This window comes from Entelurus aequoreus, linkage group LG05 (assembly GCF_033978785.1).
Source record: "Entelurus aequoreus isolate RoL-2023_Sb linkage group LG05, RoL_Eaeq_v1.1, whole genome shotgun sequence".
Classification (NCBI taxonomy): Eukaryota; Metazoa; Chordata; class Actinopteri; order Syngnathiformes; family Syngnathidae; genus Entelurus; species Entelurus aequoreus.
This window is the reverse complement of record NC_084735.1, coordinates 36,890,808-36,905,286: the sequence shown is the minus strand read 5'-3', so window position 1 is coordinate 36,905,286 and position 14,479 is coordinate 36,890,808. Positions and strand designations below refer to the sequence as shown.

General features: G+C 39.7%; 1 protein-coding gene across 7 annotated transcripts in view; it reads left to right on the top strand.

The window, feature by feature from the left end:
- msi2b (musashi RNA-binding protein 2b) overlaps positions 1-14,479 on the top strand; it is a 699,967-nt gene that overhangs the window by 667,360 nt on the left and 18,128 nt on the right. For 5 of the 7 annotated variants that reach the window (XM_062048052.1, XM_062048049.1, XM_062048050.1 and 2 more), the window contains 2 exons: positions 1,309-1,488; positions 7,247-7,401. In XM_062048052.1, the coding sequence (XP_061904036.1) occupies positions 1,309-1,488; positions 7,247-7,401 (335 nt within the window). The remainder of the gene's footprint in view (positions 1-1,308; positions 1,489-7,246; positions 7,402-14,479) is intronic. The other 2 variants (XM_062048056.1, XM_062048055.1) reach the window with 1 other exon arrangement.

Here is a 14,479-nt window from a genome sequence, read left to right as displayed (position 1 = left end):
TTCTGCATCAGTCCAGTTATGTATGAAAGTGAACTTTGCACATTTGTTTAGTCCCTAACAAGATGGAGTGCATGTCAAAAGAACCTCGGAAAGCCCGCTGCCATATTTGGTATTCTATATGTATTCCCAGTAACATGGTTAGTTATATCTTCAAATGTTTTTAGCCTCCGTTAAAATGATTCCATCGATCCAGTCGTCCCTCATTAGCGAGGCCAATCAATATTCTGTGACATTTGTCTAAGTGAACTAAATGTAATGATTGGCTCTTGAGCTTTGTTCAATGTGTCAGGCGTTATGTGACGTACGTGGGAAGCCTGCTGCATTTGGATCCTATAATTTGATGAGTGGGCCGACAGCCCACAAGTGGCGAGATCAGAGTGCTAGAAAGCTCTGGTGGGAGAAATATGGCTGCTGCTGCTCGCATTCCATTTGGCACAAGTGGACTTTCTCGTTCCGAGTGGGGAGAGGTGAAGTGGCTCTGAATGGCTGTTTGCTCCGCGGGCCAAATAAAAACACAAACACACAGCGGGGCATGTTGGCTTGAGATGGTGTCACCGGGCTGAGTCCCTCCTGAGTAGATTAAGGCTGCTATCTACGAGGCGTAAGGAGACGTTTGCTTTAATTGCCCTCTTTCCACCAGCAGCTTGTCTCCGATTAAGAGGACATGCAATAAATGTCAGCACGACTTACTGCTGAATGACATTTTCTAAACTGTTGATAATCCACCATCTGTGTCAAAGAGAACGTTAGAAGTGCAGGGGTGTGGTGGGGGGGTGGGGGGGGGCGTGTTTGGATCACACTTTGGAACATGCATCCGCAGTCGTCATCAATATATCTGGAGCTGATGCACACACACGCGCACACACACGCACACACACACACACACACACCCCTTATCATCTCCTGCTCGCCGGTCAACGAGGAGCCATTAAATTAATTATTGATTGGCGCGCTTTTGTGTTTCTTTCGTTCAGGCTTCCTTCAGGTATGTCAACAGACAATTGTTGGTTTGAAATGAGAATGTATTGAGCTGTGTTTTAATGATTCCTCGCTTTCATCCCATCCCGTAATGATTGCACAAAAACACACAGAACGCAGGTCAATTGTGCCGCAAAAACAATGAATACCCAAATAAAATGGCAGAGCCGGGAGAGGGGACTGAGCGAGCGTACCAAACATGCTTGGGGCGGGGGCTCAGTGCTTAAGGAGGGAGGGGCTTTTGACAATCTGGACATTGACTTTGACATTGACAACGTTGATTTTCCACAATGATGGAGTCCCCCTCCCCACCTTTACTGTATCTCCCAGGCCTCCCCGATTATGGGTTTTACTCTGCGCCCAGTGACCAGAGGGGGGGGCCCTGCTCCTTTGCTGACTATGGCTCCCTGGGGCCCCAGGCGGCTCAGATGCTGCACAGTGAGCATGCCACCTCCGCCTGCAACTCCCCCCTCCAGCACCTACACAGCCCGGATCAGTTTAAGAACCCAGGTTTGTATATGAGCATCTGTCTTCACCTTTCATGACATTCCTCCATGCAGAAGGCCTAAACTTCTTTGTTTGATATTCCCCCTGCGCCTGTCAATGAAAAAGATTGAAAAACAAGCTGATGCATGTTTTCCCCCCTTTTTGAAAACTTGATTTCTGTTTCTTGAAGACGTTGTGTAGCAGGGCCTGCTGACACAGAGAATGTGATTGTTTACTTATTTGCATGTGCGCTATACAACAGTGGGTGATGACACTATCAAATGTATCTGAATTGTAAAAAAGCAAGTGTACGTTTTATTTTATATCATTTAAGTTTTCAATATAGTTGCTTTGTGGATTTAGGTTTGAGCAGAAATGCACACATCTTTTATGCTGATTCTCCCTTTCCAAAAGTAAATGTGCAACATTTAAATAAGGGTTAACACTATGACGGGTAATCTTTGTCTTTAATGCCATTGCTTTTTTTGACACTGAATCGTTGTAACTGATTTTTTTGCATTGGAATTTTGTGAAGGCAGCACGTTGGAACAGGGTTTAGTGCATGTGCCTCACAATACGAACGTCCTGAGTTCAATCCCGGTCTCGGGATCTTTCTGTGTGGAGTTTGCATGTTCTCCCTGTGACTGCGTGGGTTCCCTCCGGGTACTCCGGCTTCCTCCCACCTCCAAAGACATGCACCTGGGGATAGGTTGATTGGCAACACTAAATTGGCCCTAGTGTGTGAATGTGAGTGCTAATGTTGCCTGTCTATCTGTGTTGGCCCTGTGATGAGGTGGCGACTTGTCTAGGGTGTACCCCGCCTTCCGCCTGAATTCAGCTGAGATAGGCTCCAGCACCCCCCATGACCCTGAAAGAGACAAGCGGTAGGAAATGGATGGATGGATGGATGGAATTTTGTGAACTTAATTTTTTTACATTAAATTGTGCCGACAATTTCATTGAATAAAAGATGTTGTAAAAATATGTTTGTTAAAATACTCAGTTTTGAAATGCAACAGTAAAAATTGTATTTATACAAATTCTGTGAAAAAAAATCAGTGCAGAAATATTAGTTTAAAAACTCAAGACCCACTTCCAGCAAATTAAGACTGAACCAATCGAAGGCGTCACGGAACCAGCCAATGAGGTGTCGAGTTTGCAGTCATGTGACACGGTTCATGCAAAGCCGTGGCAAAGAGGCACTTTATGCAGAATTTTTAAACACCGGCATTTTGTTCACAAAATCGTATTCAATGAAATTGTCAGCATTATTCGATGTAAAAAAAATTCAGTTCACAAAATTCAAACGCAAAATAATCAGATACATGAATTCAGTGTGAAAAAAGCAACACATATAAACCTCCATATTAGCACCTTCGTCAAGAGCCTATTGTTGTTTTCAAATAACACTGCAGTAGTCATTGTTTGCTTACTGGCATAGCAACCCAACAGTAGCTGCTGCAAGTTAGCGGACTGCTGTGTCTCATTGTAGGTGACAAGGTTGACCTACGCGTGCTGCTGAGCTGCCATGTCTCAAGAGACTCATGTACGCACTTGCTTGCCTTGTTACCCCTAAAAGACTCAAAGTTGTGACTTCACCTTCACTAGTAGAAGCAAAAGCATGACGAAAGGAGGAGGAGGAGGGATGTGTGGGAGCTGTCAGTGGCCTTCGCAGGCTGGAGGACAAATCCAAAGCCTCCTTTTAATAGCTCCAAGTGTTGGCCAGCTGCCTCGGGCAGATGTTGGCATTTCCCACAGCCTGTCTGAGCAAAATGTAGCCCAGCAAACAGCAGAAACACAAACACAGGCTGCATAGAGTCGACTCCACAGATGTGGAGAGTTCTGAAGGTTCTTGTGCATGTGTTGCTCCATTTTATACACAACACGCATTATCAGAGCATCCCATGCTCCCTACAGAGCTTTTTTTTTACAAGGCTGCTACTATTACAGCTGCACAACAGTGGGGAGATGATTTAGACTGAATACTCACATATTGCATGTGTGCAATTGTTTACATTGACTTTGGGGGCTGCTTTTAGGTATAGAATAGCTTATAGAAGTGTAAGGAAGGTCAAAAATGTCACAAAGGTATAGGTGACGAACCCCAAGATGCAGAGATGGCAGGCTTTGTCCAGGAAAACATGATTTAATGTTCATAAAATAAAAGGTAAAAACACAAACCAGGAACTAGGAATAGCCAAAACTGAAAACAGGAACCAGCAAACAGAAAAAAGTGGAAACAGCTGATGGCTAACAAGAAAACACGAAACAAAAGAGCTAGGAGAAAGCAAACTACAAATAGCTAACAGGAACAGCTTACCGCTACGACGACAGGTACAAGGACAAGTAGTAGCACGACAGGTAGTAGCTGTAACGATATCGACACGACAGTAGAAATTACAATAATCCAGCACTGACTGGAGGGAAAGGCAGGTTTAAATAGCAGCTGGCTGATTGACACCAGGTGTGGCCAGGTGCCAATCAGCCGCAGCTGAGGGGAAGCAGCACTCAGGGAGACAATCAGGAAATAACCAAAATAAGAGCGCTGACAGGAAATGACAGAGGAAAAACCAAAACATAACTAAACTGTCAGGGACAAGCCTGACAAAAAACATCCTTTTTCTGCCTCTGTAACAAGTAAAAGGCATGCACGTTGATTTTATCACAATTTTATAAAATATTCTATTCAGTTAGAAGCCTGATGAAAATCTGAATTGGATTAAAGCAGGGATCCCCAAACTACGGCCTGCCAGCTTCCACGTCCCAAGTAAAAAAATATATATAAATATATTATTTTATTTTTTTATTTTTTTGTATCTGTTCTGTCCAGCCGCTCAGGCAAATCATATTGTTGATGTAGATGCCCATATCTGCCTTACACGTTTACTTTACTAAAGAGAAGTGTGGGAAACTTCTATTGTTGCCTTATTTGTATTTGACTTTATGAAATGTTTGGATATATTTTGTGTTTGGTGCAGCCGAACCCTAGCAGGAGGGGATAGGAAAAGAAAAAAAAAGTGGGGGGGGGGGGGGGGGGCAGAGGGGGGAATTGTGAGGATGAAAAGGGGACAAGATAAAATAAAAATTAAAATAAAAATAAACAGATTAAAAATATAAAAAAATATGTATCTGCAAAAACAACGCACTTAAATTCAATGAGAAAATGTTTTGTTTCCTGGAAGATATATTTTAAATAATTCTTTGCTATCGTGAGAGTGCACCAGCTATTTGGTATTAGTTTATGGATCATAAAATTATTAAATGTGTTTTTCTTTTCAGAAAAAAGCACATGTATGTGACTTTTTGAGAAATGTGTGTGTATGTGTATATATATATATATATATATATACAGTATATATATATATATTATGGGTGTCAAATTACCACGCCAATTGCTATTAATTAGTTACAGTCATATTTAGCGCGCTAGATTTGTTAATTGTGTTAAGCAAAATAGGATTTGTTTACCTCTAACTAAACGTTTTCTGTATGCGAGTTGCCTGGCCATGGTCTTATGCTTGACTAGCAGTGTGCTGCACAAAGATGCTATGTAGTCATGGGGACAAAGAGGTCTCACTTTGTCACTAGACTTGCTAGCAGCTTAATATAACACGTTTGACAAATTATGCCGACTAAATAGTGTAACACAGTGTAGAATATCTATAATAAATTTAAGACTTGTCAGGCGTGTGTTTTGTTTGAATAATGCTTTGTTTTTAGCAAGGCTTCTTTTTTTTTCTTTTTTTTGCGTAACACACATCTATTTCACAAGCTTCAAATCTGTTAAAAAAATTAATTACTTTTTTGTTTATATATCTATCGTAAACAAAATACTTACGGTACCTCAAATTAAGCATTTTAGGTTAGATTAAAAGAGAGATTAATTAGATCAATTAAATACAGATTGTAATTAATTAATCGATCACTATTCATATATATATATATATATATATATATATATATATATATATATATATATATATATATATATATATATATATATATATATATATATATATATAAACAGTATACGCTGTCAAATTAAACATTTTTTAAATCACATTAATCACACTTGTAAATTTTGATTCATTGCGATCAATTGCAGTAAATTACTTGCTTACATAGTTAAAAATACCTTTTTAAAGGACCCTGATATTTGGACAGAAATGCAATGTAATTGATAGAGTGTTCTACAGGAACATTTTTAAATGTGTTACTTGAATGCATTCCATTTATTTGTTCAAAACTTAAGAACAGTTTTAGCCAAAGTCCTGTCTTTATTTTTAAGTGAAATTTGCCAGTGAGCACACCAGTCGGCGTCTCTTCTCTCATCTTTGCGCTGGCGTATGAATTGATCTCATCATTAATCGTATCAGTTACAATAAGGGAGCATGTGTGCGTGATTAATCTGCATTTAAACATGATGCCTCATTTGTTCCGTTATTATGTGTTAACGCCATAACTTTGACATCCCTAACACATGTATGTATATATATATACAGGTGTATATATATATATATATATATATATATATATATATATATATATATATATATATATATATATATATATATATATATATATATATATATATATATATATATATATATATATATATATATATATATGTGTGTGTGTTTAAAAAAATGTAGGCACAGTCACACCTTTGAATCACCTGTGACAATAAATAATTGCAGAAAAATAAATAAAAAATAAAAAATAAATTGTAGCAGGCGTGTGCAGCCGAGATAAGTAGCTGCTCACTGTAAAAAGGCCTCACAGTTAAACAGTAGCAGAATCCATTAAAAGTGTATTTAGTGTTATTGCTCACACCAAGCATGGCAATTTAACAAGAATATTATAGCCTGCAGCCACTCAGTGTTTACCTGACACATACACACATTCGCCATAGTTTATGAGCATACGATCAAGCTTTTTTGTTGCGGATTCTTCCTTTGAAAGCAGCCGAGAATGAGGGCAATACAAAGGTGAAGCTGACAGCAGAGGAGATTGCTGTGAAGAGATTCACATTTTTCTCCCTACCTGGCTGTCCTTTTTTTTCCCTCTCATCCCACTCTTACAGGCCTTTAGTATTCGTCTGGATTGTCGTTTCATTATTCTGACTTGCTCTTACTCGCAGGGCAAAGGTGGTAGATCATGTTCAGTGTTTCCTTTTTCCCTCCCCTGCGTTCAGACCTGCAAATGAACTCGGGTCAAGCTTTTATATTTCCCCCGATGCCTTCTTTCTCTTGTCTCGCTCACGTTTTACTCCCGAAGTTACTGCAGAACTGACAAGTTGACGTAAAATGTTTGCAGAAGCAGTAGCAATGTTTATTGTGTCATACAATACAATAAAACAGCAATCAACTCAAATAGGAAACAAGTCCATCCATCCATCCATTTTCTACCGCTTATTCCCTTTGGGGTCGCGGGGGGCGCTGGAGCCTATCTCAGCTACAATCGGGCGGAAGGCAGGTCCTTCTTCTCATTATGCATGATGGCGCTGCAATCTGACTTAGAGTCGCAAAGCATGCTGGGAGTATTTCTAGCAGTGTGCTTGCTTTGTGTTGTGCATGTTTCAAAGTGATGCATAATAAGCATGTTGAGCTAACATGAATTGAACATCATACTGGACTCACTCATTCTTTGATGTGATTGAACACAAGACTAAGCCAAAATCTGTCTTTGTCTCAAATGACACAAATCCAGTGATGAGTTCTAGTGAGAAGACCACAGTTGATCATTTCTGAGCTGCTCCGCTCCATATTGTGTTTGCATGCAGGCGCCAACCCGTCAAGGCCCGGAGCTTTCCACGGCGCCAACAGCCCAGGGCCTGTGGCAGATCTGTACGGACCCAGCAGCCAGGACTCAGCTGTGGGCAACTACATCAGCGCCGCCAGCCCTCAGCCCGGTTCCGGGTTTGGCCCCAGCATCACCGTGAGTATACTCGGACCTTTGCCTCAGTCTAAGAGCACCTTGGCCTCAATTGCATCATTCTACTAATGTACTGTTTGTATGGTCAGTGTAGACCAGTGGTTCTCAAACGTATATCACCACGTTCTACCTCGGAAAACACTTGGCTCTCCAAGTACCACAATAATGACCAACATTAAAATACAGTAGAGTAGTAGGCCTAAATTAAAAACAAGGCAGAGGTTTTATTTAGTATATATTTAGTATATTATATGTTTGGCCACCGTAACATTACAAACAGTTTAAATAGTAACACTGTGTTTGAATATTTAATCAAGTGATTCTTTGGCGCCTGCGTACCCCTCGTGGTACGCGTACCACAGTTTGCGAATCACTGGTGTAGATCTTAATTATCTTGAGGTCAATAAAGTGTGTGCACATCAGGGTAAAAGAAAAAAAAATCTTGGTTTTGAAAGTTATCTGTGTCAAATGCTAATGTTGGTTCCCTTCAGCAAGTAGCACACAATCACCTCATTTCACCCCCTGTGCGTCAGCCTCGCAGAACAAATTTATGTTATTTTTAGAAACCAAGCTGTCCCGGGGCTCGGGTTCGCGCCGCCGTCCAGCAGGTTTCGTCTCTGTCACTGTCTTTGTCCAAGTCGGCGCTGCGGTTGGTTAGCCGCCATTTGCTTTGTCAACTTGGCACAAAGAACATCTAATTATTAATGGAGGAGTTGGGACATGACATTGAAGATAGTTCTGTGACATCTCCGTTTTTCTTATTAGTAATTAGTTCCAAAAGGTCCAATGAAAGCCGAATCGTACAAAAATCAAAGCAATTTTTCCCATTAGAAATGATGTAGATCCAATTACCCTCATTTCCGGGCTAAGAGCGCATCTAAATATAAGCCGTAACTACCTAATGTTTGGACTACGGCTGTCAAACGAGTAAAATATTTAATCTCGATTAATCACATTTTGTTCATAGTTCTCTCAAAATTTACTGCGATTAATAGCAGATAGATATAATTTTTCATCATTAATAAGTGTACAAACACGCTTTTAATGACAATAAAAAAAATGTCTGCAGTGTGTTGGTGTCTTGCCCAATGTTGGGTTTCCAGGATTACAGAATTTGTATTCCTGCTGGTATTTTTAGATATCAGTTTCACGCATTAATAAAACAAACTATTGATTGTTCCGATCATGCTTTGATCGTCAAAGATTGATAGTAAGGTAATCTATGATATTTCTACCTGAATAAATGTTTCTGATATTCTTTACATTACATGTTGTAAAGTTAATGCTATTCTTATCGCTGCATGACAATGTTTTATCCTTCTCTATTTATTAATAATGTGTAATATTTTGCCTGTTAAACATTCTGTAACGGAGGAGTATCAACCAGAACTTTTTTTTTTTTAATTTACACAATATTTCAGCTATCCCCACATTCATCAACTAATGTACTAGTATTTATCCATCCATCCATCCATTTTCTACCGCTTGTCCCTTTTGGGGTCGCGGGGGGTCGCTGGAGCCTATTTAGGTAGAAATATCACAGAATATATTACAAAACTTATTTGACAAAGCATTATCTTAATATAAGACATTCTTATTTTGTCTCTGTAGTTAAATCGGATATGAAGCATAGCACTTTTATTTTGAAGCTGGAAAATTGTGATTGGTTTGAGAAGGTGTCTTGACGACGGACCTAACTGCATTAAAAAAAAGTCCCCTTTCAACTTCTTGCTTACCATTTCACATTTCTGTTAAGCTTTTATGCCATTTTAATAAACCAGTCACAGTCATTTTTGATGTAACACAGGTGTTATGTTAGTATTGTGCCTTAACTGTAATCTAAACACAGAAGTGACGTTCCACCCACCTGTGTGAACGACACACGCAGCAGGCATTTGCTCCAGTGAAGACAGCTCACGACTCACTTGTCATGGCTTTGAACCTGATAGTTCCATAATGTACCCCTTTCTTTGTCCATTTCTACTCAGTATTTTGCCACTTGAGGCTCTTTAGTAACTGGTGAACGCAGCCAATTTTTCCTCGGTACGGAACGTTCCAAGAGTCAAAAAGGACGCGTGTGCGTTAATCATACATTAAAAAACTTAAAGAAACTTAAGGAAATTAAAGTTTCGCATTAACTTTGACAGCCCTAGTTTGGACAAATGTAATGCTGTACATATATTGGCCAAGTCTAAAAGCTGCAGGTGTACACATTGAAACATGAACATTTATTTAGGCACTTGTGTTCGTTCACAAATTTACCGAAGGACAGTGTCTGTAACACGGCCAAGACCAGGGCTATTCAACTTGTGGCCTAGGGGGTCAAATCCAGCCCAGGAATCACACCATACCCCCCGCAAGTTCAGTTCAAAACTTGTGAGGCAAACATTTTTGCCTCAACAAATTCCTAAAAACACTTGAGTGGTCCTGATGTATAGAGGAACTTGGACCGCTGTAAACACATTGGCAGATCTTTGCATTGACATTTTAAACTTGCTAGCAAATATACAACTCTGGGGTCCAAACTTGTGATTTAAATAACTGAGGCATTCCTTTAAGTCCTCTCCTTTTTGGTTGATACAATTGTTTTTCGTAATGTGATTTATGCAAGTTAGGTGTGGCTGTAGCTTGTTTACTTCAGATGCAGTCAGTAGTCAACTTCTTTAGTTAAATTAGTAGTGTTCCTCAATATTATATTTTAAGTCCTCTCTTTTTCATCATATGGGCTTCAGGTCCAGCTCTGTTGAAAAGACTAGAAACTTACAATGTTGCCAAAGGACCTTAAAAACAGCAGAGCGCTCCTGTAGGTCTGACAAAATTAATAGACAAAAATTAAATGGCTACTTTAGAGGACACTGGGGTTCTGAAATATATATAATAAGAATTATAGTGAAGGGTCCTCAGCTTTCTGGAAATGTGCTCCCCACAACAATTTAGTTGAATGTCCCTGGCATACACCTTCTAGTCTTTGCGCGGCAGTCCGGCTTTTCGGAATCTGTTAGTGGTGATGTATTTCCGTTCCGTGCGACGACCGTTTCTTTTTCCCATGGCTGGGTCTATTGTCTTGAGTTTTGGGACTGCGTTTTGTGAATTTTGGTGTTTCTTCAGTCCATAATGCCCTAAATGGGTGAGTGCATTCGATAATGTGAACAATTTCATTGCTCCACCATTTGGCTATTGGTCTGATGGGACGAGGCTAAATTTATTGGTGGTGGGTGAAACTTGTGATCCAGGGGGAAAAAAGCATGCATTAACCTCATTATTGTATAAAGTGCAGGGTTCAAAGCGTGAGGGAAAAAAAGCTGTGGCTTGCAGTCCAGAAATTACGTTAATTCATTCCAGACACCCAAAAATATGGACACAAAACACATGTTTTGAAAATAATTGTAGTTTTACATGCTGTAACATTTAACGTCACTTTTGATTTCATTTTTAGATTTTTGTTGGCAAAGACGGCGATGAGTGGAGAGAAAGGAGGAGTGGGAAGTGTCCCACTTTTGTACTTTGCTACAAGTTCTGTCTCGAATTCAAAGAGTTTTTCTCACCTTCTTTGTGAAAGTGCTGGCACTCACTACTTTCTTTGGCCCTCTGGTGTTTTATTTTATAATCGTATTAATTAAAAAAGAAAAAGACAGAGTCACCATCGTGGGATTGTTTGTTTAGGCAATTGGTATCGCTGAATTACGCAGGCAAACAGACTAGTTTGTCATACACAACATTTGGCCGTACGATAACCAAGACGGTACAGGAACATTGGAGCAAAATTTTGCTGAAATATGAAACAGGGAGCATGAGGAAACATAATTATCACTGTACTGTATTGACCTTTAACAACACAAGATCAAAACAACAATTTACAAATAAGTCTCAAAAGTCTTACTTTCTACTGAACATTGTTATTTTATTATTTATTCACACAACAACAACTGTATTGACCCGAATATAAGACATTGGGGATCTAGAGATTCATTAGGGATGCTGAAAAACAAAAATACTTTCACATCGGAACATCCATCCATCCATCCATTTTCTACCGCTTGTCCTGTCCCTTTTTTTGAGGTCGCGGGGGGTGCTGGAGCCTATCTCAGCTGCATCCGGGCGGAAGGCGGGGTACACCCTGGACAAGTCGCCACCTCATCGGAACAGCGATTCTTATTTATCCCGATTGTGGATCGGTATATACAGTACATTTTCAAAAATAGACTTTTTAAAAATATATTTTTATTTATTCAGTGCATCCGTAAAGTATTCGCAGCGCTTTACTTTACCATGTTATGTTACTGTCTTATTCCTGTTTGTCCTCAAAATTATAATTACAGTGCCCCATAATGACAACGTGAAACGTTTAAATTTTTTTATTTTGCAGATTTATTAAAAATAAATAATAAAATAAAACAGTTCCGACCACAAAAACATTGCCTCTACTCCTCGGGCACAACTCGTACTCTTTAAGCACTGCCGCTTTAACTTCAAGATACAGTATGGACCTCTGTCAGCACTACTCAATGCTGAAAACTCTTGCTGTGCTTTCCCTACCAAATTCCATTGTAGGATTAACATACATGTAGCCTCAGACCAGCCACGAGCCTCTGCTAAACTCTCAAATAGGGGGAAAAAAAGTTTCAGGGTCTTTCTCATTGAACTCAAGAACAAGCCTCAAATCACTAAGACCCTCCTTTTCTCCTTGCGCTCCCAATGTACACTGATCCTGGGCCAGTTAAACTATCCCCAAGACTGCCCTGTCTCAAATTTAGCAATTTCCAGATCCTGCTTCTTTTTCTCGCTTCACGCCTGTACTCGCATTTTCTCAAACCCACTCGCATTTTCTCAGTTTCATGCTCAGCCTGCATTTGCAACAAAAGCAAGTCTTTCTGCTGCTCAGTAGTCAAAGCAATGACACCTGCAGGCAACACTTCTGCCTTCAGAATGCCAATTTTAACTAACTGAACTTTCAAACTATTTTAACAATGTTTTCTTTGTTTCTCCAATATCGACTTTGTAATACTCTGGAACAGTCCCGCCCACAGAGTCAGCCGTGCCCGCCCTAGGCTGGAGGCTGTTTTTGTTTTTGTTTTTTTTACATCGGGGCAGGAAAAAATAGGACGATATTTAATCAAAACAAATACATGTTGACTAATACGATAACACGATGAGCCAAAAAAGGTTGACAGAAATGAAATCCAATCATATTTATTTTTGTCTTGTCGATGGGTGGGACAAGTTCAGAGTATATCCAATGACTGCTCCGTTAACGGCGTACATCGAAAGAGGTGTGTGTTACGAATAACAGCCAACCAAACGCTTTTCCTCTTCAGATGAGGAAGTCAGGAGTCCCTGCCAAAAACGAAACCAAAATGTGTGGCTTTAACATTTTCCACATCATATTATGTGTACAACTGGGATTAAGTAAATAGGACTCATTTGATTTTTACTCCTATGATGCCATCAGCATCTGTAAGTTAAATCTATTATTCCCGCTGCGTGAGCGCGCATTGATCGCTAAACCAACCAACCTTGCTGGGCCTTTGTCTGTCAACAACTGATTACTACATGTAAGATCTGAAAACCACTTACATTCATGGTTATTGTAACGATATGTGTTTGAAATTATTTAAGCCTTTATTGTGTCTGAAAAATAAAAGAGTTGGCCATTTTTAACGGTAATAATGAGATTGCTAAGAACCGTTGTAGATCCAATGTTGTTGTTGTTGTTTTTTATAAGCTACATACAATATTAACTGTTCTTTGTTAATGTACATAATAAATATTAATCAAGTGTTTGGATGTACTCATTAAATCAATGTATTCTTGGGTGCCAAAGAGGAATCCATAAATTACTTGTATACCCCAAGAGAGTTACATATATGATAATAAAGTACATACTGTACTATTTACGTGTTGAAGTAAAGTAAAAAGCTGACATATACCCCAGGCCAAACGACAACTTATGTTTGCCAAAGTGATTCAGAATAATATTTTCATATTGACACATCTCATTTGTGCATCTCCTAAGGTTATTCTAGTAATGTACAGTATGCACAGACGAGATGTGTCAATATCAAAATGTTACTTTGAATCCCTTTTTGGCAAGAAAGGTTTGATTTAATGAATACATCCAAACACTTTATTAATATGTATTATGTGCTTGAACAAAGAACAGTTAATATTTTATGTGGCTTTTAAACAAGAAAGATGTTTTAGCACATCAACATCGAATCAATAACAGTCCTTTACAATCTCATTCATTGTATAGAAATGGCCAACTCTTTCAATTGTTGGACACAATAAAGGCTGGCCCCACTATGGACTGGACTCTCACTATTATGTTAGATCTACTATGGACTGGACTTTCGCTGATATGTTGGATCCACTATGGACTGGACTTTCACAATATTATGTCAGACCCACTCGACATCCATTGCTTTCGGTCTCCCCTAGATGGGGGGGGGTTACCCACATATGCGGTCCTCTCCAAGGTTTCTCATAGTCATTCAAATTGACGTCCCACTGGGGTGAGTTTTTCCTTGCCCTTATGTGGGCTCTGTACCGAGGATGTCGTTGTGGCTCGTGCAGCCCTTTGAGACACTTGTGATTCAGGGCTATATAAATAAACATTGATTGATTGATTGATGGACTGGACTTTCACAATATTATGTCAGACCCACTCGACGTCCATTGCATCCGGTCTCCCCTAGAGGGGGGGGGGGGGGGTTACCCACATATGCAGTCCTCTCCAAGGTTTCTCATAGTCATTCACATCGACGTCCCATTGGGGTTGTGAGTTTTTCCTTGCCCTTATGTGGGCTCTGTACCGCGGATGTCGTTGTGGCTTGTGCAGCCCTTTGAGACACTTGTGATTTAGGGCTATATAAATAAACATTGGTTGATTGATTGATTGAATAATTTCAAACACATATCATTACAATAACAACGAACATAATTGTTGGTCTTACATGTAGTAATCAGTAACCAAGTACCAGTAGTGCAGCTTCAGCACGCGGCGGGAATCAATTTTTGGCAAGTGCCCCCTTGAAAAAATTTAATGGCCCCCATGAAATGTTTTTCTACAGCCGGGTCTGCT